At 33.8% G+C, this 26,737-nt stretch overlaps 1 protein-coding gene across 2 annotated transcripts; it reads right to left on the reverse strand.

Annotated features, from left to right (window-relative positions):
- Window positions 1-263: 263 nt before the first annotated feature.
- Window positions 264-16,767, reverse strand: LOC136201981 (protein TRANSPARENT TESTA 9). Of its 2 annotated transcripts, none has more exons than XM_065992382.1 (21): window positions 16,447-16,764; window positions 15,654-15,705; window positions 15,475-15,551; window positions 15,257-15,390; window positions 15,036-15,132; window positions 14,862-14,919; window positions 14,163-14,271; window positions 13,966-14,089; window positions 13,690-13,876; window positions 13,219-13,535; window positions 10,872-10,960; window positions 10,716-10,786; window positions 9,548-9,652; window positions 8,933-8,995; window positions 8,571-8,708; window positions 5,890-5,995; window positions 5,734-5,805; window positions 5,559-5,617; window positions 5,156-5,315; window positions 1,313-1,479; window positions 264-925 (listed from the first exon to the last, which is right to left on the reverse strand). In XM_065992382.1, exons 1-21 carry the CDS (start codon window positions 16,497-16,499, stop codon window positions 662-664), a joined length of 2,502 nt encoding a protein of 833 aa, XP_065848454.1. In that variant the 5' UTR covers window positions 16,500-16,764; the 3' UTR covers window positions 264-661. The 2 variants fall into 2 exon arrangements, 1 of the variants encoding a protein (XP_065848454.1); XR_010674233.1 differs by having other exon boundaries at window positions 785-925; window positions 1,313-1,460; window positions 16,447-16,767.
- Window positions 16,768-26,737: the final 9,970 nt, after the last annotated feature.

Here is a 26,737-nt window from a genome sequence, read left to right on the forward strand (position 1 = left end):
TCTGGCATGAGTTCAGATTGAACTTGAGAGCTTAGCTGGATATCTTAATCTCATTAACTCAAAACGCAAGCAGCTATTCGTTGTCAAGTAAAACTTATATCTATCTATCTATCTATCGATGCAGTAAACAATCTCTGTAAATATTTAATAATAGGAAGAGTGCACAAAAAAACACATCATAATTTTTAAGCCTTTATGACCATGAAAGAGCAACAAAACGGAACCTGCACAGTTTAGGAGGATATGGATGAAGGTACATCATACTTTATGAAACGCGTGTAAATTTTTTTACTATAAACTTAGCTCAAATATACATTTATGTTACATAGATTACAAAATTAGAGAAAAGAAAAAGGCTCAGGTTAGAACATCTAAAGAATGAGAGAAAATCCCGGCTAAACTAAGAAATCACAGGAAACGAAGCCGCAGTTCAAAGAATGGCACTAAGTTGGGGTGCTAATCTACATTTTTAATTTGGCTATATACCTATGTGCCCTTATGAACATATACAACAGGGTGTAGAGGCGTAAAATATTCCCACCCTAAGGATATAGCAAACTGTTAATTGGAAAACTCAAACCAATTGCAAACTTATAATGAATTGGAATGTGTTGCACGAGAAGACAAAACCTCGGAATGATGTAGCCATCGGTTTGATGTATTACTTACTATCTACATCTACTTGAAAATCAAGTACTGGTTTTAGTCTTCTCTCAACGTCGTCCGTTTGTAACTTAATCTCTTCAAGAATCATAGACAACGCGCACTGGCAAGATTCCTCGTTCCTGAATGCTAACGTCCATCTCCCATCGACCAAAGATTTTGCCTTCCTATATGCAACAGCTTTTGCCGGATCATTCAGGGGTAGAGAAGATGGGCGGATGCGCAAGTGTAACCATCTTGAATGCTTCTCGTCAATTCTAGGCTGCAGGCAGAAAACAAGACTCAGACCAAGCATTATTAACATCAAGGACAGACAAGTCAACAATGATTAATGAATATGAAAGTTGTGTGTGTATTGTCAGTTTATCTGTGCCCAGCACAGCAAAAGATACAGCATGGCAAGTTTTATGCCATGGTTTCTTTGAGGCAATGGGGGGGGGGGTCCGGGGAGGGGTCCCACCACAAGGTGTACTGGGGGCAAGCCTTCCCCTGCCAATTTATTTGGCAAGAGGCCGCTCCTAAGACTCGAACCCGTAACCTCTTGGTCACACGACAACAACGTTTACCGTTGCGCCAAGGCTCGCCCTCTTCTTTGAGGCAATCTTAGCTAAAAATAAAATTAGAATAAGAAATAGAAAGATATACGTACGTTTGAACCAGACAAAGGAGCAACAACACGAACAACTCCATGATGCTCCTTCAGAGGTAATTCTTCTATAAGAAGGATCCACCCAGATGTGCCCATAGATATTGCTAGAAAGCAAAAATGGCGTTCTTTACCCCTCTCAAATGCAATCCTACAAGGCACGGCATCAACTGCATATGGCAGGGAACAGAGAGATTTGAAATATTCGATCACAAGATTGTCATGTTGTTACCTTTATGAATTATAGGACATATTCTAATAAAAGAAAATGTATCCATAGCAGAAAAGGTTATGAAAGCAGATAATATTTGTAAAGCTAATAGTACTCTTAGGCCATGCTTGATACATGGAATAGGAGATGGATGGAATAGGTATTATGTGCAGAGTACCTACTCCTAATTTTGGTTCAATCTTTCAGATGAGTATTCCATAATATTGTGGAATAGATATTCTTTTTGAAACTGAAGAATACATATTCCATTCCATGCTAAACCATTGTTCCCTAATTTGCCCTTCCCTTTTCTCTCACATTCGCTCTATCTAATCTCTTGATTCTCTCCTCATCACTGTCGTTTCTCACTCTCGTCCACCATAAATCTTTCCAAATTTCTTGACCTGAGCTCGTCAGATCGTCGTTCTCATCCATTCACCAACTAGCTTCAGGTGGAGAATTTCTGTCCACCACAATCTTAAAAACAGGGTGCTCATTTGTGTCTTTCGCATCTACTTCTAAAATGTTAATGTCTTGCTGCCATTTTAAGGTCTCTGTTGTCTATGATTGCTTTCCTACTTCCCTTCCATCTTTGGCTTAATTGAGCAGAACTAGAATCCAAAATTAATTGCAAGGTGAACTCCTTGTCGATAAGTGACCGTTATATGCTTTCTAAACCTTTAAACTGTCTGCATTGTGATCTCAGTAATTCAATTTCACCCCCAAAGCACATCTTATAATCAGATTGCAGATCAACTCACAATTGGTAAAGTGCTATCATAAATACTGAAAATCCAAAATGGCAGAAAAGTGACATTGGATTGATTTGATCCATTTTATAATTCCATCCATATTAATCTTTTTCTTTTATTGTGAAAATTAAATGGCAATCAATTGATTTTTAATATTCCACGTGCTTTGGCAAGTCTCTATTATCTACACGAAAATCAATAGAAACTAGATGGCAAGAAGAAATCTAGGTTGCAATCAATAGAAATCTAGATAAATTAAAGCATTCTTCTGGCTATAATGGTGTAATACGTTATTCATGTTTATACATGGTACAATCCAACAGTTCGAGTCCCACTATCAATTAATTTTTCCTAGCAAACATCTGTAAAAAGAGTTGCCTTGTATATCTCTGATTGGCTTATGTATGAATTTAGTGAACAATCTTGTTTAGATTCCATACATTTTTACTTTCTGATTTTACACTGAAAATGTAAAACAGAATACAGCTTCAGGTGTATCGTTTTTAGTGCATTTTATTCGGTAATAGCATGTGATTTGTTGCTTTGGTTCCCATGGATGTTTGTCCTCTATATTTCAATTGAGATTCAGTGAGACCACACATAGTTATTAAAGGGGCGCACCAGGCGCAGGCCTTAGCGTCATGACACCCCGTGGCTTGGCGCAACCGCTGTGGCACACCTGGTGCGCCATTTTGCGCCAAGGGGCAGTTGCCAAAGGCACACCAAGGCGCCTTGGTGACAGAAGGGCAGTTTATGGTTTTTTTGACAGTTACATATCTGGAACAAGTGTTCTGAAGGGTCCCAAATGAGGAAAAAAAAACAAATATTAAAAAGGAAGAGAGAGGTTTTACATTTGATTAAATTAATTAGAAGAGGAAGAGACAGTTAGAAGAGGAAGTGACAGTCTTATTATAAGAGGAAGAAGTTTAATACAACATAACATAACACAGAAAACAAATTCAAATGGAAACAAAGCAGCAAAGGGGAATTCGAATTCAACAAGAGTGGTGAATTTGGAGAGTTTTGATAGGAATAGAACTTAGGATTTAGTATTCAACTTTAGCTTTCTAACATGGGGTTTATTTTGCATTTTAAAATTCATTTATGCTTAAGAATATTGTCATGATTTAGTTCATTGCATTTTTATAGTTTTATAATTTTTGTTTTTGTAAGTGCGCCTTGTCTCGCTATGGCGCATGCCATCGCCGTGCGCCAAGGCTCCAGGACTCCTAGCGCCTTAGTGTGCCATGCGCCTTTAATAACTATGAGCCCACATTATATGCTTCTCTATATACCCATCTAAATTTTGGTTTATTCTATATTGTTCAGATATTAAGTTGGAGCTGTCATCTACATATTAACTTCGCAAATTCTCATGGCGATTTTTATTTCTTTGCAGATCCATGAGAGGGATATAATCAGTGTTCACAACGAAGGTAGCAGATTGATATTACTATGGAATATGTTGATCAACTTTTTGTTATGGTTATGAATGGTCACTAAGTTTATACATATTGATGTCAGGATAAATATTTCGCTGATTATCCTACTTCCATTAGGATAATGGTTTCTGTTATTTATCTTTATGTAATTATCAATACTTGGGTTGTCTACTGTGTAGGATAACACTGTATCCCAAACTCTTCTATTTCTAGTTTTACATCTTGTACTCCTATATATAGGTATATTGTCTGCAATTCTGATTCAAGTGAGATTAATCAATATATTATTTCGTTCTCTTCAATTAAATCAACAATTGAAATGATTACCAGGTTTCAGCTTCTTATTTTATAACAAATATCAGGTTTTATAAATTATGTACAAATTATTTTTAAATATTTATATCATCATCCTTTCATTTTTCATAAATTATTTCAAAAAATGATATTTTGATTTGCTTTAGGAAAAAAAATAATATTTTATTTTTGTCAGATATTAATATGAATTGGGCTTTAACTATTAGCTAAGTTTTTAGTTCAATTGGTTACATGACATGGTATTAAAGCCTCTAAAACCAAGTGATCAAGGGTTCGATTCCTGGCAACCCCATTTAATGATTTAATTTCAACATATGGTAAGATGGGCCCGTGTTGTACACCATTCAAGCCCAGTGGTGTGTCAGATATTAATATGAATTGGGCCTTAACTATTAGCTTAAGCTTTTAGTTCAATTGGTTCCATTAAAAACAATTAATGCCTAAACAAAAAAAATTAAATAATTTATAGAATTTGAATGTTGAAGTGATGTCAAAATCATATATAGGGTATTCTGGCCAGTTGAAGCATTAATTTAAAATATTCCTGTCTTTTTCATTTTTGAACCAAACATTAGAATAGCATTGGAATGGAATAGCTTTTCTATTCTATTCCAAGCCTATTCTATTGGATTAAACCACTATTTGGCCCCTCACCTATACAAAATTTTGTCATTTGGCCGCTGACCTATTCTAATTGGTGAAATTTCACCCAATTTGGATGGAGACTTAACAGCAGCGTTATCCCATTGACATGTAGCAATATTTTGACACTTGGACTTGATAGGTTTTAGTTTAGGGATTTGTTTTTTACTTTTTACTTTTTTTAATCTAATTAATTATTTGCACATAAGAAAATATGTGGCAAAAAAACTTCAAGGGGATAACGATTCTGTCAAGTCTCCATCCAAATTTGGTGAAATTTCACCAATTGGGATAGGTCAGTGGCCAAATGTGACCAAATAATAGGTCAAGGGCAAAATACTGGTTTAAGCCTATTCTATTTCATGGAATATCTATTTTATTCCCTTCCTATTCTATTGCGGCGAACCAAACATAGCCTTAAATAAAATGAAAGCATGCAGACATCATCATCATAAAGTCCATTAATATCAGATGGAGAACTGACCGAGTTTCAATTCAGTGCCTGGTTTTGGACTTGAAACATCCAGGCCAGCAGTTCTCGCACGGGAGTTTTCAGGGACATCAGTTGCAGGATAAATAGGAGGCTGTTCAGGCAAAGCGCTACCTCGGGAGAAAATTTGAAGTTGATGAAGAAGAACAAACATCTGAGGAGGAAAGAATGAAATATATTAGCAACTATATGAATTCGGCAACCAAATAATAGAATCTAGGGTACCATATACCATGGAGTATAGTTACTTCTTTACAATTACCCTAATCTTAGCAACTCTACAAGAGGCAATTTCAAGATTCAAGAGCATTATAATGCCAACGGGACATCTCAGTAATAAGAAACCTTATAAGTTAGGTGGCAAGTAGTTAAAAGGGAAAATCAGAAAGGCACAAACCTTCACTAACTCGCACATTCTTTCACCAGCAAGTATTGATGACTCACTAGGAAGGGAATCTATGAACACAATAAACATATTAAGAATGTCTACTGAATAGTTCCATCAAGGGATGGGAGAAAAAGAGATTATTAAAATGCATGATGAGTTCAAATATATTTATTGGCTGATTTACCATCACAAGAAGACTTTTGTAATAGCAAGAGTATGCACTTTGGTTCTTTCGGAGGTGATGAAGCTTCAATTGCTACAAGTACAATACATATGGTTCAAAAATTATCAGCAACACATAATAGCTCAATATGATGAGGCAAAGACATTTATCATATACCTCTTTTGCACTTTTTCCATTCATCACATAGGACTGTCAAAAACAAATCAGACCAGATGCCTTTAGTCTCCTCTATAATAACACCGACGCAACTTTTGTATGAATCCTGTATCATGTGAAGTAGTTTCAAAAAAAAAAAAAAAAAAAAATATATATATATATATATATATATACTGCTAGCTCATCAAACAACAACAAAGCCTTAGTCCCGAAATGATTCGGGGATACTGCTAGCTCATCAAAGAAACAAAATATGAGAGTTCACAATAAAGTCCATAGTGACAAGACAGTAATAACCAATTATTAGCCTGTGATTTATGGCCAGAAGACACTAATTCGAATAGAAAGTCCTAATAACAATAGAATTGCTACATAGTTCTACATAAATAAAACACCAAAATTACAAAAAAAAAAAAAAAAAAGAGTATGCCCAAATTTCGTGCAGATACCCAGTCCCCCAAACACAGCAACTACCAACACTCATTTAGAAGACACTCCCAAGTAACCCTGTCTTATGAAAAACAAAAAGTATATAATTAGAAATGAAAAACAAAATCATATAGTTGGCTCTTTTCAAAGACTTGTTTAGTTTCAATTATTAAACTTCCAAGTTAAATCCTCCTACCTCACCTGACTCATATTTTTAGGGTTTTCAAATGATTGTAAATTTCAACTATTCCTTTCACACACAAAAAAAAAAAGATGAAAATTAGGATATTATTAGCACCAAAAGACCAACAACAACAAAAGGAACACCAAAAAACCAAGGCGTAAGCCAACAGCAGAACCCAAACAACAGCAGCTTAAGAAAAACAACTGAAGGCCAGCAAGAACACCCCTAACAGAAGAACAACAGTGCACTCTGCTGCAACCAGACCAACAAAGAACTCAACAAACAACTAATGCCACCAATCCCAATTACAGTTCAACAGATTCCTATCAATCACTCTGCTTAGAACTTGAGTTTTAATACTAGAATAAACCCGACTAAGAAACTTATTCGCATCAAAACGAGCTTGCATAAACACAACAGCATTTCTCTCCCTCCATATCCAATAAACAGTTGCAGTAAACACAAGTCTTCAAATAATAGCTTTCACAGACTTTTCCTTCACTTTCCTTAACAGCCAACTTATAAATATGTGCCAATTGAACATATGCTGAGAATCAAAAGGCATTTGGCACTTAGGCATTAAAGTCCTCCAAATATCCCTGCTCATTTGACAATTGAAAAACAAATGAGCAATAGTTTCCTCGTCTCTGCCACACAACACACTTTGTATCAACAGCTTGATTCCACTTTGCAAAATTTGTCTTTACTGCAAGCCAGCCTTTTACTGCTAGCCAGACAGTAAAATTATATCTAGGCACATGTCGAAATCCCCAAGGGATAATCCAACAGGTTACCTTGTTTCTAGAAGGAGATAATGCCAAGTAAGCATGCTTCACAGTGTAAAGCCCACTTTTGGAATACTTCCAGGTGATCTGATCCTCCTACTCTCCAACATTCGACCTACTAATCATCTCCCACGCATCAGCAGTAGCAGAATTACTAGGATCAGGAAGTCCCCAACCTTATTCAGTAACTCAGCAACTTCTGTTTCCTTTGGGATATCCGTTTCCTCCACTGAAACATCAGGAACTAAATCACTTAATCACTTACCATTTAACCATGGATCAAGCCAAAATAAAAACTTCCTCCCACTGCCAAGCTTATACTTAAAAGCCCCATCAAACTCCTTTTTTATTTGATGAATACCCCTCCGATACCAGCTTGAGTCTTAAGGGTTTCAAAATGCCCCAAAAGCTCAAAACAATTCATCTTGTTAGCAACAACCCACTAAGCCCACAACAATTTCTAAAATTTCCCAAATTTGTTTACCTATGGAGCATAGTTGTTAAATCAAGATTCGACTCGTGACTCGAAATCTCATTTTGCGAATCGGGACTCGTGAATCGAATCGTAAGATTCGGATCAAATTCAAAATGCTATAAAAAAATAAAATATTAACCATAGTTAACTTTAAATATTAGTCCAAAAATGCAATTTTAATATCTAAATAGAAATTATATCAAGTTATAAAAGAAAGTAGAGACAGCCAGAACATAGAAAATAGAAAGAATAAAGAGTAGAAGAAAATAATAACAAATAAATAGAAAAGAAGAAGGAAGGTTTTGGAATTTGTAAAGTGAAGAGTCATCTGATTGAAACTATTTGTGTTTCATAATTTCTGTACGTTTTTTTTGTTTTTGTAAAGTGAATAGTCATCTTCTTCTGCTGTACGTTTTTGAGTTGTTAAAAATTGATTTATTTTTTAATGGTGGCCTGAATCGGTGACTCGGTGACTCAGCCGAATCGGTGGTGACTCGGCCGATTCATGAAGCTTCCGAGTCGTACCATAGATACGACTCGAATTCTTCATGAATCGAATCGTACGAGTCGCGATTCTAACAACTATGTTATGGAGGCTTTATTCCAAATAATCAGTAATGTGATAAAATATTAACAGAAGCTTGAGATACTATCACATCCCTCAACTAGAGCACTTCAATACACAGACTCCAAGTACATGCCTATATATCAGCACATTGAGAAAAAAGCCTCCAACAGATACATTAAACCAACTTTCTATTAAAATTTGAACTTGCAGAAAAGAAATTTAATATATTATATTACTTGCCTGGAGTAACTTCAAATGCTGGTTATTGAACTCTGCCTCACTATAAGGAAGCAACTGACGCAAAAGCCAACCACCATCCCACAATGTCTCTGCAGATATGTCTGGTCGGCAAAAGAGACTGACCAGAGCATCAAGCACCTAAAAGACATAGCTCATTCAAAGAAAACAAAAACAGTTGCACAATTGGGGAAAAAATAAAATAAAATCCTGCAGTTCTGGAAATGGATAACAGTGCAATTGTGTCCCCCCTATCCAAACAATAATGAACAATCAATAAAACCCAAGCGCAAAGGAAAACTTCCATCACTAAGAGAGATCGTGAACCATTAAGAAAATTTCTCATTCAATTTCAAAAGAAATACCTGAAATCTATGCACATGTGGGCTTGTTCCTATCTCCGGGTGATAGCACACTCCATGCAGCTCCTATGAAAAACAAATAAACAAAAATTGAAAAAACAATACCATTTCAAAGAAAACAGGAACCAGCTAAATGGGATATACATTAAAACTACAAGGCTTGACCCAATTTAATAGCATACAGAGGTTTAACAAAAAAAAAAACAAGGGTCTCATGGACTTAAAATTTCATTTCATGTTTTTGTTGAAGTTCGTTTATATCCTAAACCTTAAAGATATGCACCTGATGCTAATGTTGGCCAACAAAATCATTAAGTCCATTTGTTTGTATTTAGAAGTGCCAAAAAGGGGTAAAGAATCCTGAAAAGGAAAGTGCAACCAACCTATACAAGCACAATGATTTACAAGCAATATCAGAAATGTCTTGGAGCATATAACTTGGAGAACAAATTGCTTGGTATGTGAAATGAAAATCAAGAAAAGAAGTCGTAAATAGTTCACTGATCATGCATGAACCGTCCAAATTATACTGCAAATTGCTCAACAGGCAGTACTTTCTACTCGATATTCTTGAAAAGGGAGAGGTAAATAAAAGACAGAAGTCTGAAGCAAGCTTACCTTCATTTTTTGCAGATAGCTATCAATCTCGCAACTAAAACTATCTCTAACAGATTCTGAAGCAAAAAGTTGGTCTTCACCTGAACCCTCACCAACCAATGCTTGCTGCAAAAGAAAGGAAACAAGATAAGTTCCATCTCCTTTAGCAAAACAATATGCTCTTTTACAAAAATTTATAAATTGAAACTAAACATCAACCTATATTTTGAGAGATAAGAGTAACTACCAATCACATTTTGCCAATCACTTATGGAGATCTAATAGAAACATTAGATATCAAAGCTTATTGTAGACATCCCCTAGATTGGCTTCAGTGGATTTGAAATTTTGAAGTTCAACTCAAGAACTTTAAATCATTGCAATTTTAGCTACCATAAATGTCTATCGAAAATAATTTGTTTAATCACGTAAGTTAGATGTTAACTCTGATTTTTTTTTTTTTTTTTTGTGTGCAAAATTAAGATTCCTACAAAATTGATCTAATAATTAAAAGGTTTTGTGAAAACTGGAAAACGCTGACTTCAACAAAAAAAATTTCCGAAGTTTTGAATGAATTAAATGATGCAACTGTTTGATAAATACTAAAAATAAGTACTGAATATAAAAAAATATTAGTTGATAATGTTCAACTTAAAACTTTAAGTTGAACGTTTTGACTTATCAAAGTAATTGATTTTTAACTTAATTGAACCTTTGAAGTGGTTGAAGAATTGAATTTATCAAACAAAGTTATTGTAAATAAGTGCTTAAACTATTAAATTAAGTGATTTGTGGTGAAGCTCTTAGCCTAGTGGTTGAGAGCTTACCTATGCCTTGGGAGGTCATGGGTTCGAATCACATCCGGGTCTGATGGGGATTTTTCTTTCTTCTTTAATGTAAGCGCATTGTGTGCAAATTTAAAAAAAAAAAAAAAAAGTGATTTGGGTGGTTATCAAACAAGGCCTAAGTGCAGCACGTATTGGAGAAATGTCAAACTTGAGCTGTGACTTAACAGGTATCAATGGTCACACTCAAAATTTACTACTAGAAACAAGCACAATGTGCAGTAATTCATATTTGTAATTTGATAGCAACATGAGCATCAGATTTGTTCATATACAGCAATGACAGTAATACAGTGTCCATAGTTGTGTGGGCATTCATTAAAAGATCTACTTCTTCAATTTACCAGTAACAGTTTCTTTTGTTGCTTGCGTTGCGGAAGAATGCCAAGAGCATCCAGCATCAATTCATTTAATTCTATAAAAGAAGACAAAGACAATCAATGAGATAACAGCATCAAAGAACTATAGCAAGAAATACTAATTAATTTAATTGAAAAAACCTTTTGTCTGCAACAATGTAGCAAGCACACTCAAAGAACCCAGAACTTGAAGATCATCCCCACTTACAATGTAAGAAAGTAAGGCATCCCTAGACAAGTCACAAGCATCGTGAAAAAAATTAGGAAGGCATAAATATGGATGTAAATTGCAATTATGGTACCAGAAATTACCATGATGAAATCATTAATACATATGGAAATCATTCATAAGACTGTGAAAGCATACAACTAAGATATAGGAGTTTGAATAAAAGTATTAACTAGTAAAGTAATGCACAAAAACAAAAAAGCAACTAACAAATGAGCATCAAAATATGGGTGGTAACCATAGTTGTTAAAGGCGCGCCTCACTCAAGGCTCAAGGTCTTGAGCCTTGAATGCAGAAAGCGAGGCGCTGTAAAAAAAGGCTCTCACCTTGTGCGCCTCGCTTGTGCCTCAAAGCCTGGATCAAGGCGCACCTGAGGGTTTTCACTAGGGTTTTTTTATTTTTTACTGTTTTCTGTAAAATAACTGTTTGACTAATCTCAACCACTAATCTAATTTAAATAAGAATAATCTTAACCCTTGATCTAAATAAGAATATCAAGAGTCATAACTAAATAGAGAAAGAATAGAGAAGGATTTAAGAGCAGTCACGTAAAGAAAGAAGAGTATCCTCCAGTCCACACAAAAAATAAACTGCGAAGAACAAACAGAGAAGGTGCGGCCTGGAATTGTGTTTTCTTTTTGGTTGACAATGAACGGTTAGTAGTTTAGTAGCATTAGTTATAGTTAGGTACTTAGGTTAAGACATTAAGTATATGTTAATGTCTCTATGAAGTATGAACTTAACTTGGTGTTTTTATGTGGTATTTTTTGTTTGTGTGGTCATAAGTGTGTCTTTATGGTTTATGCTTAACTAATAAAAGAGTAATAATTTTGTATTTATTCTATGTGCCTTGTGTTTCAGAGGCCCGCGCCTCACCTTGCGCCTTGAGCCTAGGCTCCAGGACCTCTTAACGTGCCTTGCGCCTTTAACAACTGTGGTGGTAACATCTTCTGTATTGATTATTAATGTTATTAATCAACTAAAAAACTACTCTTTGCTTTATTTTAGCCCAGTTAGCAGGTGAAATTTTGAAACTAACTACAAACAGAAAAAAAGTGAACTTTTGAAGGACTTGAGTGAAGAAAAACATGAGAAAAAGCAGGGCAGAAGTGGCTGAGCAAAAGGCTTGAGCTAAGTAAACTACAGCAGTTTCTTTGCTACACTTCTTTCAGGGCTAAACAGTGGCGTTTCACAAGTAACAGCCAAGAGGCATTGATAAAGAGAAAAAACAAACATGTGATTTATCTCCAAACCCAGGGAAAAGATGAAAATACCTAAATAACTACACAATGCCCTTTTCAAAATTCCAAGTGAACAGCATAAAGCAGACATTACACAGAAACCTAGCAAATAAGAAATTTCAGTTCACATTATTAATACTAAGTACAATATCAACCATATATCAACATTTACATAAAAATGAAACAAACAAGCAGGAAGCAAGAGAGTGTAAGACAGAAAGACCTAATTAGCAAAGCACACAAAGCTATAATAAAAAGAGATCAGAAGGAAAGAGAGAAGATAAGGGTACTTTAGAGTCTAAGACTATAGTAGAAGAGAGATTCTATGAGGAAATTGACTTTCACAAGTGATGGCAAGTCATTTGATACCAGTTTCAGTAAAACAAAATTGAAAGGACAATTTGAGAAGAGGTTCTTCTCTTGTGCCATGATAGCTGCCAGCTGGTACTAACCATATAATTATGTAACTTCTTTGAAGTAAAAGAGAATAAAAATACAAACAACGACCCAAAAACCTATGACCTAATAAACGAAACTTGTACCAGCAAAGTATCTATCTTTTTACAGTTGATATCACTTTATGCCATAAATTTCTCCAGCGAAGTGTTTATTTTCCCAGTCGATGACATTTTATGATGGTATTTCTATAGAGGTTTATACTGATATCATCATTAATATGTGTATTTTTCTAAACAGAAGTGGCCCCAATTAAGGTGCCAGTGCAATATTAAAAAAAAACTCCACATCAAAAAGTAAAGATCAGTACTAAAGCATTGTTCTCAAACTTCTTAATCATTCTGAAAAGAGGAGTTATTTTCATAGGTTTCACTAATTGACCATTATAACACAGAAACAATATCTTCATTTCCAGTCAAATTTACAACCAGAAATTATAGGCATAGGAAAGTCAGAAAAGTTGAATATTACATTAAAACAATAAACAGAACATCTACTTTCTTTTATTAACTCAGAAATACTGTGAATTTCTAATTGAGATGAAGCATATATATAATTGTACCTCAAAGTTCCGAGTGAGCTACTACTATTGCGCATAGAATCTTCTGGATGATCGTCTGAAGAGCTAGCTGAGCTTGGCAAAGTCACTTTTAGACAATTATCAAGCTCAGTAACATTATTACTTTCTGTTTGTTGGGCATCACCCACATGATTATGATCAGACAAATGGCCATTGAGCTTGGCTTCAGATTTTGGAATGAAGACCTCTGGTGGACAAAAGAGAGAAGCAGCAATGGTATTGGACAAATCCTTTATTTTAACTATACGTAAGATGCAGCAAAGTGTATACAAAGAAGTGACAGAGCCGATCTGTATTTCCTGCAAATTCAAGCTACTAAAGTTAAGCAAGAACAAAGCAAAGTATATACACCAAAAAAAGAAAAAAAAATTACAGAGTTGAAAAGGCCACAAGAAGGACCCAAGAAGAAACATTATTGAAGTATCAAAGCAGGTAAGAAGATCAAGGCATTACAGTAACGGCATCCATCTGCAAAGATGGAAGAAGTAATGGAAGTATCAGAAATTCTAACATATTGTCTGTTATTAACCGTCCAACATCAGGAATTCCAGCAGAAATAACATCACTAAAATAGTAGAGGTTGTCCTCTATTTCCTCCACAGTAGCAAGAATCGGTGAGGTTGCACCTGTGTTGGGATTTCTGTCTCAGAAACCAAACAATAACAATAAGAAGTTAAAACACTTTTACGCTTACTTCCCTCATAAATTCCAAGGTATCCTATCTCTTACCTTTGAACTTCAGAAATCAATTCATTTAGATGGATGCACTGCTTCCTGAAAAATTTCACCAGATTTGAAAAATAACCAGCATGAGGAGCTTTGGCAACGAATCTATTCACGGATTCATCTCCAACTGAAAACCAGGGCAGTGAAATCAACAACTTGCTACACCAAGATTTAAAATTGTTGAACAAAAATTAACTCACCATGATAAATGTTTAATGTCAAAGCACGTACAGCGGTGCGAATCATATTCTCTTCATGAAAAGCAAACCGCATTCCCTCTACATATAGCGGAAATGAAACTATTTCTTCCTGCATGTACAAAAATAAGGAAAAGAAAACACATAAAATCAAAAAGAACAAGCACTGCTGCTCACACAACCTGCTTCATGTCTTACTCGTCCTAAAGAGGATTCCCAACAACTAAAACAAAAGGCATAAGTAGTGTGCAAAACAATGTGATATGGCTGTAAGACAAAAATGCATCTGGTGGTGGGATTCTAGGAAACTAATGGTCAAAACTTCCAAGATCCATTGTGAAAAAGCATAAGAAACTATACGAGTAGGTAAGTTCAACTATGTGGTTGCAACAAAAGAAAGGACTCTGATCCGAATGTTCGAAATGGCCTGAATGATGAAGATCGGATTGCAGTTGCTCTTCTACGGATTTGGATTTCCAAGAAATATATGGTTCATTGTTTTTTGTGTTTTTTATACTACCTTTTATGGTTTTTTCTTGCTCTTTGTAGTCTTCTTTGTCCCTTTGTGGATTTTGTAAGGTTTTATTCCTTATGGTTTTCTGATTGTATTTGGACTTTTTTCTTCTAATGAATATAGAAGCATTTTATCAACAAAAAAAAAAAAAAAAAAAAAAAAAAAACAGGATATAAAAAAGTACTTACATTTTGAGTCGTAACAAGCAGGGAAATAGTGTTCTTGTCCAACTTTCCACTTATTGCTCTTCATGCACCAAAAAAAAAACATGCCACAAGAAGTTGGCAAAACATGCCATCATATAATTGTCAGGATTCAAGTACACAGACAGAAAAAAAAAATTGATATGGAATGGAACACACCTTAAGAATGAAATGTAGTAAGACAATAGCTCCTCACTGCGGAAGTCAAATTTGTAACTAATTAAGAAGTTAATATGTTCATTGCTGAACATGTAATCTGCAAAATTTTCAAAAATACTTGTTATGAGTCTCCAAGTTACAAAGTTGCTTGGGAGCAAATCCTAAAAGATAAGACAGCAAAAGAACCCACTGGCATAAATTTGCTTTCAGAAACAACTTACATATGGCATTTTCAGATTTAAGATTCTGAATCATAATGCTTATTGTCTGCAGCAACTGAAGTGAAACAGTCGCTGATTTGCTGACCTTTAGTATGCGTATAAACTCCCCCATGATTTGCTTGTCCATAAAAAATCTAGAGAAAACAAGGGAACCATATACTAACAATCATAATGAAACAAAAATTGGAAACTGAAACATGTGTGCTATAAAGTCTCACTCAAAAAACTTTGAGTCATGCTGATCACCATAAGTTATCAACTCTGCTATCGATCTCAGTGCCTCGATTACAAAATCCTTAGAAATGTAAGAACTTTTATATCATCAGAAACAAAGAGTGGAGATATAGATAGTCATAGCAATCAACCAAAGTCAAAAGCAGGAAAGAGATATTATCACCTTATTAGACTCATTTACAATTTGAACTTTCTGGAGCTGATCAGTTAAATATCTGCACAAATAGGTCAAAATCAATCTGAAAGAAATTCAATAATGTGTTCATCTATAAGATATGCTGTCAGGATGCCACTGGCCCAAAGTTGAATAATCGTTAGGCAAAGCACTCAAAATTTTCCCATCTCAGTACAAAAGAAACTATGCTCCGATAAAGGAACTTGATCCTAAATCACCAAATAGACATAAGCCAGCAAATAAAGGTCAACTAAACCCAAAAACAATTGTAAGGAAGAAAAAAAACCTTTAAACAAACACATGGAGAATTCTCTAGTATTTATCTTCGACAGCTCTAATGCCTTAACGAACAGATATAAAAGCCGCCTTCAATTACGAGCAAAAGGTGCATCCTTAATGGTGGTTTCAAGAAAGTTAATTCTCAACCTTGGGCTTTATAAAGACAACTGCTCAGAATTCTTCTTAATGGTTGCTAAGCAATTATTTCTTCATGACAGTAAGGAAAGCAGTTAAGGGCATGAAGTGAACAATCCAATTGCAAGCATGCAAAAGATTTAGAATTTTTATAGGCACTTATAGTCTATTAGCTAGCATAGTTATAAAATCACATGTGGTTTGGTTCCTAGAATGTTAGAAGTAATCAATTAACAGTTGAATTATTTACGTCCTAACATGGCAGGACTCAAACGAAATAAGAATTGGCTCATATAGTTAAAGTATTATCAGTAACAGTAACCGAAAAGAATGAGATTGAAAAGCGAGATTCAGCAAGAAAGAGAACCTGAGTTCATCCAAGGAGAATCGATCTCTGGATCTCCAAAAGGAAAACCACATGATTATCGTATGAGAAGTCTATTATCCGCCTCGATTGTAATCCATTATTGACTCCCTCCCCCACGCTCAAATACTAACTAGGATCGAAATTCAAATTGGAGAATGTTCGATCGCAACTAGAATTTGGAAACATAAAAGATAGTTAGCAAAAGCATGTAGGACTTGATTAGGAAATGGGGATTATGAGCAAACGGAGACAGAAATCGCCAGAAAGGCAAAACAGTTGCAATCATCAACTTGGAGGTCCCGCTGGCAACTTTTTCTGGGTTGAGTTCGCAGTTTGCTTTTCTGGCCCATTTTCCCCTCTCAGCCCGTTGCCATCTCTAATATTTTCTTTCTTTTTTTTTTTTTTTTTGTTAATTGCTATTTACCGCCTCTAATGACTACTTACCGCCCCATATTGACAGTTTTATCGTTTTCCTATTTTTCTTTCAAAAATTGCGAATGATTTCTCTCTTCCAATCAAAACTGCTGAAAATAATTGACGAATTACAACCCGAGAACCCCAGAAATGGATAATTACGAGTTGGGGACATTAGACAAGTACAAATTTCGAGAAAATTTACGTTATTTCCCACAGGCGGTTAGGAAAAATGCCTGGCCATTGCCTAGCCATTGGACAAGCGTTTTTTCTGATAGCCTGTCTAATGCTCAAGCGGCTAGAAATAATGCCTGGCCAATGGTCAAGCGTTTTCCCTGACCGCCTAGACATAGAGACAGGCCAATGTGCAATATTACCGATTATTTGACTTTTACACATGCTTCCGAAAACTCAGCGTGTGTGTATCGAGAGAATGTAAGCATACACGCCTCAAGGAATGGTTGCCAACTATCACCCGGTACCGAGAGCTAACCCAAGCTCGTACGACCTTTATCGGTCTACTAGACCTGTTCATGGGCTGGGCTTGGGTCGGACCTAACCGGACTTGTCACATAATTACTTTATCCAAACCCAACCAAGCCCGCACTATATTTATATCGGGCTCGGGCCGGACTGAGCCAAGCTAAAAGAACTAATTTTCAAGCCCAACTTGGCCCGGCCCAACTAATATATTTGTATTTTTTAAAAAATTAAAATTAAACTAAAAAAATTATACTATAAATATAAATAATAAAATACAATAAACTAAATTTTAGAAGATTATTTCAATAAAAATCAATTAACGCAATGCTAAATAAAAAAATACTTTTTTTTAATAAATAACATAATAACAAAAATATGTACATGTTCAACAATTCTAAAAAATATATAGTTTGGAAATTTTTATGTTGAAAAAATTTAAAATTTTTATTTTTGTAATATAATGTATTAAATTATAAAAGTTATTAAATTAAAATTATTATTAGAATTTCGGGCCAGGCTGGGCTGCGCTTGGGTTTTGAGACAAATCTCAAGCCCAACCTACTTTATATATAGGCCTAAGCGGGCTTGGACCGGGCCGGGCCTATTACGAAACATATACGTCCAAGCCCATTCTTTGAAGAGAGGGCTTGGACGGGCTGGGCGGGCCAGTGGGCTTTTGAACAGGTCTACTAATAGGAATGGGAACGGTCTGGACAAATCCAAGTTGATGCAGAACTCGACCAGGCATGTACGGCTCCATCACATCACGGTATCGTATCCATCCCGTGTAGGCAGTCCTCAGAGTGGTAGATACCACATCCGGACCGTAAGGCAACCACATCACTTATGTTATAATTAAATTCAATTTTATCTCTCCCGGTGTCAACCTGTCAACACTGGCGCGCAGTGATCTCAACCGGTCATCTGACGTTTATATTCATTATATATTTTTTTCTAAAAATTTCACACCAGTTCGTATGTTGATAAAGTTATAAAGATATACATTATTCTCCCTCACCAGTTCAAGTGTTGATAAGTTCACTTCTCAATGGATAAAAAATGATTAGAAAACACCAAACCGATATCATTTAAATTATTTATTAATTAATAATACTTAATTTCTAAATTTAGTTATATTAATTAATGAATCTTTATTAGTATTTAAGATAATTAAAATTCTAATTATAATTTTACCAAAAAAGTCTAATTACAATAAAAAGGTGAAAAATTGTAAATTATGAGTGAAATAAAAATATATGTTTTGATTTCAAATAAATTGTTACACAAAATAGTTAAATATTTTTTACATTTATCTTCTCAAAGTTTATGCTATATTACATTATTGTTTACCTAATAAAATGAAATTTGACTCATATTACATAAAAAAATATGCTAAGAATATTGAAGTATTTTTATTATCATACTACAATAATATGAAAGATTATTTATTACTATTAAATAATATTATGATTTATTCAAAGAATTAATCAATAATTTAAATATTATCGTAACAAATTTACAAAATTAATATAATATTTAAATTATCAATCATAAAATTTATTAAATAATAATATACATCTCGTGCAACGCACGAGTCTTCGACTAGTATATATATATATATAATTATATTTAGTATAATTATATATATATATAATTATAATTGGTGAATATATGTTTCAAAAAAAATTGGTGAATATATATTAGAAATAATTATATATAAGTATAACTAATATATATAATTGTATATGATTATATTTAGTGGCATAATTAACATATATATATATATATTATATAAAGATGAATCTTATAAGGAACAGTGAATTCTAATTGATTCAATACAGTAACAAATTGATATTTTTTTCAAATTTATCCTCCAATTGCATCTGTGCAAGAGCAAATGTTGTGGGCATTTGAGTATTTATCATACTGAGTAAAAAACGACGTCGTCTACACAATGGGCAATTTCAAATTTTCCCAACCGGTTCATCAAGGTTACTCCAACTCTCCATCTACTCTTTCATTCCCTATCTTTCTTCCTCCTCTTCTCCAGCCGATTTGCGGCTCTTTCTTCGTCTTCGTCTTCTTCTTGGCGATTTCCTTTTCTTTCTCTAATTTTGAACTCTGGTTTTTATCACCGATTTTTATTAACCGTATGATTTAGGTTGAGCTCTTTGGCAAGCAAATAATAGATGTGAAATTACAGAATACAACTAAGAATATTGGCGATGTAGCTAATTTTCAATCACACAAAGAAGATAAAGATTTGAAATTTGGTATTGAGGAAGGTCAGACTGGAACATTTGAAGATTCAGGTCTGATGATCCCGAGGCTTACTTTGGAAGCGGATGATTCAGAGTGAAGATGACGATTGGGAGTAAGACAGTGATATTGAAGATGATTTCGATTGTACCAGTGGTATTCTTCTCCTTTTTCCTTTGTTTCCCTCCACTACAACAAATCAACTCTTGCGCCACGGTTAGAATCGTGGCACAAGTATAATATTTCTATGGCTATACTGTTTAGCCACGGAAATTCAAGGTAGATACTCCCGTGACGCAAGTGAGCGTGGCTAGGTAGTTGCCATGGGAAAATAATGGTCGTGGCATAAATTAATTTTTATGCCACGAAAAAATTCGTGGCTAATCATATCCCTTTGTCACAGGTAAAATCGTGGCAAGAGTAAAATTCTTGTGGCAAGATAGAAGCCCACCGCAATCAACTTCACTTAGCCACGAGCATAACCGTGGCAAAAAAAGATCACTTCTTGCTAAAACCTTTGCTTAGCCATAAGAATAACTAGCATTAGTACCCGTGCATTGCACGGGATCTTCAATAATTTTCTTTATCCACTGTTTTGTTATTCATATATAAATATATCATTGAAATAATTAACAAAATGAAACCATTTCAATTTAATAGGTTGAAAATATATTAAATTGTTAATTAAGATAATTTTATTCATTAAAAAATCATACCATTACTATAAAAAAAATTCTTGGGTAAATAAAAATTTGAAAATCTATTCTGCTTTTAATGGTTTGAAAATGAATTTTACTTTTAATTATAGTAACAACATATAATAGACCATAACTTAAATCAAATAAAGAAGATATTAATTCAATAACTTAAAACAGAATATAGTTCGAAGAAAAAAAAAACATAATACAAAAGATATTAATCAAAGTATATTTACTAAAAATAACAATTTTCATCGAAAAAACAGATTTTATTAAGTTTTTCTAGTGTTAAATTAAAATTATTGAGTATTAATAACCAAATACTATTATCTTCCTGAATAGAAATTTATTAATTATTTGATAGTGTGAGTAAAGGGCATATCACTCATTTGAACCCTGAACTAAAACTTTAAAGTCAATTAAAACCTTAAACTATTAAAATTATCAATTAGGTTCTTAAATTAAGTAAAAATCATCAATTAAGTTCTTATTTTATCATAAAATCAGAAACTGTGACTATTTGACATGGACTGTTCAACCGATTTATATAAGGATTGATGATTTTTACTTAAGGACTCAATTGATGATTTTTAGTTTGGAGAGCCAAATGGATGTTATGTTGTTAGTAAAATATATCTATTATTGTAAAAGCTTCAATTGAGTCATATCATTATAAAATAAAAAAATATATATACACACTAATATTTAATGTCAACTTAAAATTCACTAAATCAAAATAATAGATCCTATATAATTTTAACCCTATTTTTTTTAAGAAAAAGTTAAAAGGATGTTTTAATTATAAATGAATATAATCTAAACAATATACCATGTTATAAGTAACCAAAACCTATATATATATATAACTATTTTTTTTTCATATAGTGTTCATAAATCTCATGATAGGTACCCAAACTAGTTCATAGATCTTTGGGTTTTGATTACCAAGGAATAGAGACTTTGTTATATTTATTATTGATCTTTATCTTTGTACTGATAAAAATCTTACTTTTACCACTTCAAGATCATAATTAGAAAAATGATATGATATATTTAATAATCCAATAATATTTTTTAATTTTGTAGAAAGGCAAGTAAAATGAAGTTTACATGAAATGAAATAAAAAGTGACATCATAGGATCAATAAAGTTATAAAACTTGTTGTTGATGATCTGGTACGAATAGAGTGCATATAAGTAGAAAAACCAAAAGTTGAATACAATAGATAGTGATAAACTATCCATGAACTACAATGCAAGAAGATTGTCATGCAACATCCACCTCAAGACCATGTGATTAATTTGCTAGACTCCTCCAAACAAAAAGGAAAGGTAATATGATAATCACACTCATATTGTAATTGAGGATGAACTCTTATTTTGAAAGAACAAATTTTCATATACTTCGTGAAAAAAAGAAACTCCTAAAAATGCACTGATATAACTGATACAACATCATTTTCACATCTTATTATTTAACCAAACCCGAATCAAGTTTGGAAACAAAAAACAAAATACATTATTGAAACATCATTTTTTTATTTCCAATAAATTTTTTTTGTCTCTCAACATTAATGAATAGAGATAAGGTGCAAAAATGCTCCCTAACGTTTATATCCGGAAGCAATTCTACCCCTAACATCTAAAACAGTTCAATTTTAACCCATCGTTGGCAGTTAAGAACAATTTTGCCTTTAATGTTAACAAAATAGGTCAATTTGAAAAATAATTTGTCATTTACCCTCGACATATGCATCATTTTATCACTAATTAGTAACATGTTACAAACATATAGTTAGATGTTAGGGGTAATATTTCACCATTTTAGACGTTAAGGGTATTTTTGCACCTTATCCCTAATGAATATAAAGATTAGCATAAACTATAACTATAGTATGTGTCAGTTTGTAGTTGCTGTGGTTTCTTGCTCTTTCTAGAAAATGAAATACTTACCAAGTAATGGATTTAACTAATGTGGGAAGCAATAGAAGGCCCTTGTTGATTGTATTTTCTTGCTTGACTTGTAATTTATAATTTGGGTGTTGAATCTGTCTTACATGCTAAGAGATTGTACAGCTGCTGCAAATGTTCAAATAGCTTTAGCATCACTTAGTTTATGATTGAATTTTAGTATAGATGTTACAAATTTGTAAATATAGTAAATATTCCAATTAAAAAGAAATTGCATCATCCACACATTCAAAACCACATCTTCTAGCTTATGATCTTTTTAATTTCTAAAACTTATTATCTTTTCAATATACAATTGTGCATAAGGAAATAGAGTAGGTAATATATAGACTTTAAAAACCACATCTTCTAGCTTGTGAGATTTTTAAGATGTAAAACTTATTATTTTCAATCTAGTTAGATATTCTCAACCACGCAAGAATCTGGTTTTTATTTGGGAGAAGCTAAAAACCCTTGAATAAAAAATTTAAAGGAATAAATAGCTATGGAAGCTTAGTGATAGTTCACGGGCAAAATGAAGGATTATGATAAGACTCCTATTAATCCAAATTAATAGTCTCAGCTCCCATTAGTACCAAATAATCACATAAAGGATCAAATATGGTAAATGTGGCATATATATTAGCCTAACATATATCTCTTATAAATAAAACTGGTAACAATTTATTGTAACAATCAAACCCTAATAGCAATTGATAGAGGCCAACTTGATTTGAAGTGTGTAAATCAAATAGGATGTGCCAATCATTGAAAAAAAACATGTAACAACCAAGTACGAATCAGTAATAACAATAACTTAGTAAAAGGGTAACCTCGTTGATCTCATGTTGAAGTAATAACATGCAGAGCATAGTAAGAGTAGATTTCCTAGAAGTCTATGAACCATAAATATCCACAACACAATCCAGCATAATTTCAACCAATGATCTCAAATGAGTTTTTGACATCATTTCTAACACATTTAATTAGAAGCATTAACGTGAACAATAGATTCAACTCCACATATGAATTTAATTCAATTTAAAAATGAAAAATAGGAACATCAAGTATATAGTGGATTCCCCATTTCAAAATGCTTTTTAACACCCTAAGGACATGAAAGCAGCAACAATCTAAACGATAGAAATGGTAAAATATTAATCAGAAGGCATTAGCCAAACCAAATAGAAAATCACAACAAATAAGGAACCAAAAGGTATAGTAACTAATTAAGCTTAAACTTCCAAAATAAATCTCAGAAACAAAAAACTTCATGCTCTTAAAATCTAGTTGAAGCCAAAATCAATCCGAGAAAAGGAAATAAGACAAATATTACAATGACTGGCCATCTAAGGTCAATAGAATGATTTTCAAATACTTGGATGAAGAAATAGTTCAATTCAATGTTTCAATTACCTACTTCCTTTTCATTTTCTATGTGTCCACTGTTAGCTGCATCACCCCAAACTGGGCAAACCTTATTCTCTGCAAATTGTGTAGGTATTTAGAATTCTTACATACATTAATCATTGAGAAAGAAGAAATGTGAATATGAGGATTCTGATACAGATGAAACTACTTACCATAGCTAGTAATATTTAGTTATAGTTTCACCATTGCCACCATGGAAACCCATCTCCAAAATCAAGTTATAGCCCTAAATCTCCAACTTGCTCTTCCTTCTTCTTTTTAATATCTAATTGGAAAATTACCTAGATACAATCTTTCACATATCAGCTAAAGAAGAAGAAATTAAAAACCAAAAGCAAAAGGAAATCAATACGTAAAACCAAAAATCAAAGGGAATAAAAACAAAATCCTAAGAGCCTTTAACGCTTGAACTTTTTTCCTTGGCGTGTAGATCTGCATCAGAACTTCACATTCAAAGGCAAACAGAAATCAGAAATTAGCAGACATCAGAAATAACATCAAGAGTAATAAAAAGGTAGTCCAAAACGATCAAAGTTATCTGATGTAGAAGCTCACGTCCAAAACCATTATATATGAAGTACTCATGTTTGGGCTGAAGATTACTTTTGACTCTGAAGTTGGGATTTTAGTGTGATTGAAAATCAGTTTAGCCACCTGCGTATTGGTAAAATGAGGCGATTTAAGGAGGTGAATCACAGATTAAAGGAGAGAGCAGTTGAGAGAGATGGTTAATGGGGATAGGAAGTGGGAGAGTTTTTGTCGAGCAAGGGGATGAGAATTAGTGAAGCAGTTGTTAAAGACGTGTGGAAGTAGGCGGTAACTGTAAATAGAAGAAGAAAAAAAATAATAAATACAAAAGTAAAATGCTGTAAAAAATTAAATAATTCAAAAAATTGAAGAAAAAACAGGTAGATATTGAGATATGGAGAGAAAGACACGTCATTATCAGTGTCTATTGATTTAGTAGATAGTATAGATGGTGGCAAAAATAGAGCATTTCTCACTAGGAACCTTAATTAGCCACGAGTAGAATCGTGGCAAACTTAATGAAATTTTTGTAAATATTTATAAATAATTTTTAATTTTTTTTTTATTATTATATGAACTTTAAATTGATGGAGCTATATTAAAATCAGTAACAAAATAATAAAAAATAAACGATATTTTATTAAACAAGAATTTTATTTGAGTATTTGAGAACAGAAGATTCAATTGAAGATAAATGTCAAATAAATTTGTAGTCAACATGGGAACACAAAAAACTTGTTCGAGTTGATAGCCGGAAAAGTTAACATTCCATATGGAAGCCTGCTACTTATATGTTTGAATCATCAAGTTGACATTCCATAAAGAAAGGTTGTTCCTTAAAGGTCAAGCCGACCAGGGGCAGCAACTACGATCCATATGTCAACAGAACAGAACGAACAGAAATGGCAAATGTTTCATACCACTACTAGCACCAAAGTTGTCCTCTCCATTTTTTATTCCCCATCTACAGAACAAGAAAATTAGTGTCACATAATATCTCCTTAATTAAGAAAAATGTTTATAGCCTAACAAATAAAAAGAAATTTATTCTTACAGTTTCTCTTATCTCCTTGTAACCAACTCTACAGCTCTAATCACTGCACCAAAAATCCAACAAAAGTACATGAACAACAATGTGGAATGCACCAACTGCACACCATATAAACTTTGTTGAAACACCTTTCCACATAATTTTGATTTGACAAAATTGTTTAAGTATAATTAAAAACATATTCTAAATACACTAAGTTTAAATGCTTTGATTTATACTACTAATGTGTTTGTTCAATGTTGAGTTAAATTGTTTATAAGATACAAAGTTTAAAAGGCCCAAAGCCCAATACGGAAGTCAAAGCCCAAGTTAAACAGATTAAGGCAACTCGGCCCGCGTATGTCAAAACGTTGTCGTTATGGACAAAACGCAACTCAGCGGAAGAAGGATCTAGAAGACCTTCAGGGAACAACTTCGGGACGAAGCTGCTGAGTTGATTCGACAAACTGTACAAGACAGCAGCTGGCTAAGGAAAACTTCCAGACAAAGTGTTTCTACTTTGGGTAAAGTTCAGACGACACAGTATGCTGTCTAGTTGACATTACCATAAATGGAGAGACATTCTGCCGAGCTGACCAAAAGCTGACCAAGGACAGAAGATACTCAAATCTGATTGGCCGAGAGCTCTGAGCAAGTCAGGATGACAACGACAGGAAGCCGTTTCCCTCCAACGGTTATTTTGAAATTCGAAATGAACCGATGCCTCAGACGTCTCTATAAATAGTGCCATCAGTTGCTTCATTCAACAAGAGAACTTGATCAAGCCATTACGCTGACCAAATTTCTACGCAAAGTTCTCCAAGCAAAAGCAAAGCAATCTTACACTATATTTCATATCTTTTGTGTAAAAGTCTAGAGTGATTATTCAATCATCTAAGGTGTCTTAGCAATCATTGTTTAGGACAAACACTTATCATTTCTAGAGATTAGAAAGGAGAGGCTGAGTACTCGGTTATAGTACTCAGCGAGAGATTAGGATTGAGTAGAGGTATAGAGGAAGGTACTCTTGTTATACTCAGTTGCTAAGATTGTAAAAGGTTTGATGCTCTACCATTAAAGAGCTCAGTAGAGAATTCGAAATCTCGGAACGTGTTCCGGGGACAGGACATAGGCTTGGAGGCCGAACCTGGATAAATCTGCTGAGTAACATATTTCTAACCTTTAACTCGTTTATATATTTATTGCTTGCTTAAACAAAAACTGACCAAGTAAAGAGGTCAAGCTGAGTTGTGCGCGTTGAATATCCGAGCTCAGGAATAGACTCTAAGTGCTATCTCCTGACTCAAGTAAAGAAACTGACCTAGTAACTAGTTGACTAAGCCAGTATCTTGCTGTTCACTCAGCGCCGCTGTCCAAACCTTTTTCTCACGAAAAAGAAGTCTTCCCTAAGCTTAAAATTTTTAAATAGTTCCTAACCCCCCCCCCCCTTGGAAGTATACTTGTAACGTTATAAGGGACCAACAAGTGGTATCAGAGC

Source organism: Euphorbia lathyris, chromosome 8 (assembly GCF_963576675.1).
Source record: "Euphorbia lathyris chromosome 8, ddEupLath1.1, whole genome shotgun sequence".
Taxonomy (NCBI): Eukaryota; Viridiplantae; Streptophyta; class Magnoliopsida; order Malpighiales; family Euphorbiaceae; genus Euphorbia; species Euphorbia lathyris.

Coding starts and splice junctions, on each gene's coding strand:
- LOC136201981 (XM_065992382.1), bottom strand. CDS start 16,499: ATGTGGTTTTCCTTTTGGAGATCCAGAGATCGATTCTCCTTGGATGAA. Junction 15,552..15,653: donor TTGTAAATGAGTCTAATAAG/GTGATAATATCT, acceptor TACATTTCTAAG/GATTTTGTAATCGAGGCACT. Junction 5,996..8,570: donor AGCATTTGAAGTTACTCCAG/GCAAGTAATATA, acceptor CACATGATACAG/GATTCATACAAAAGTTGCGT.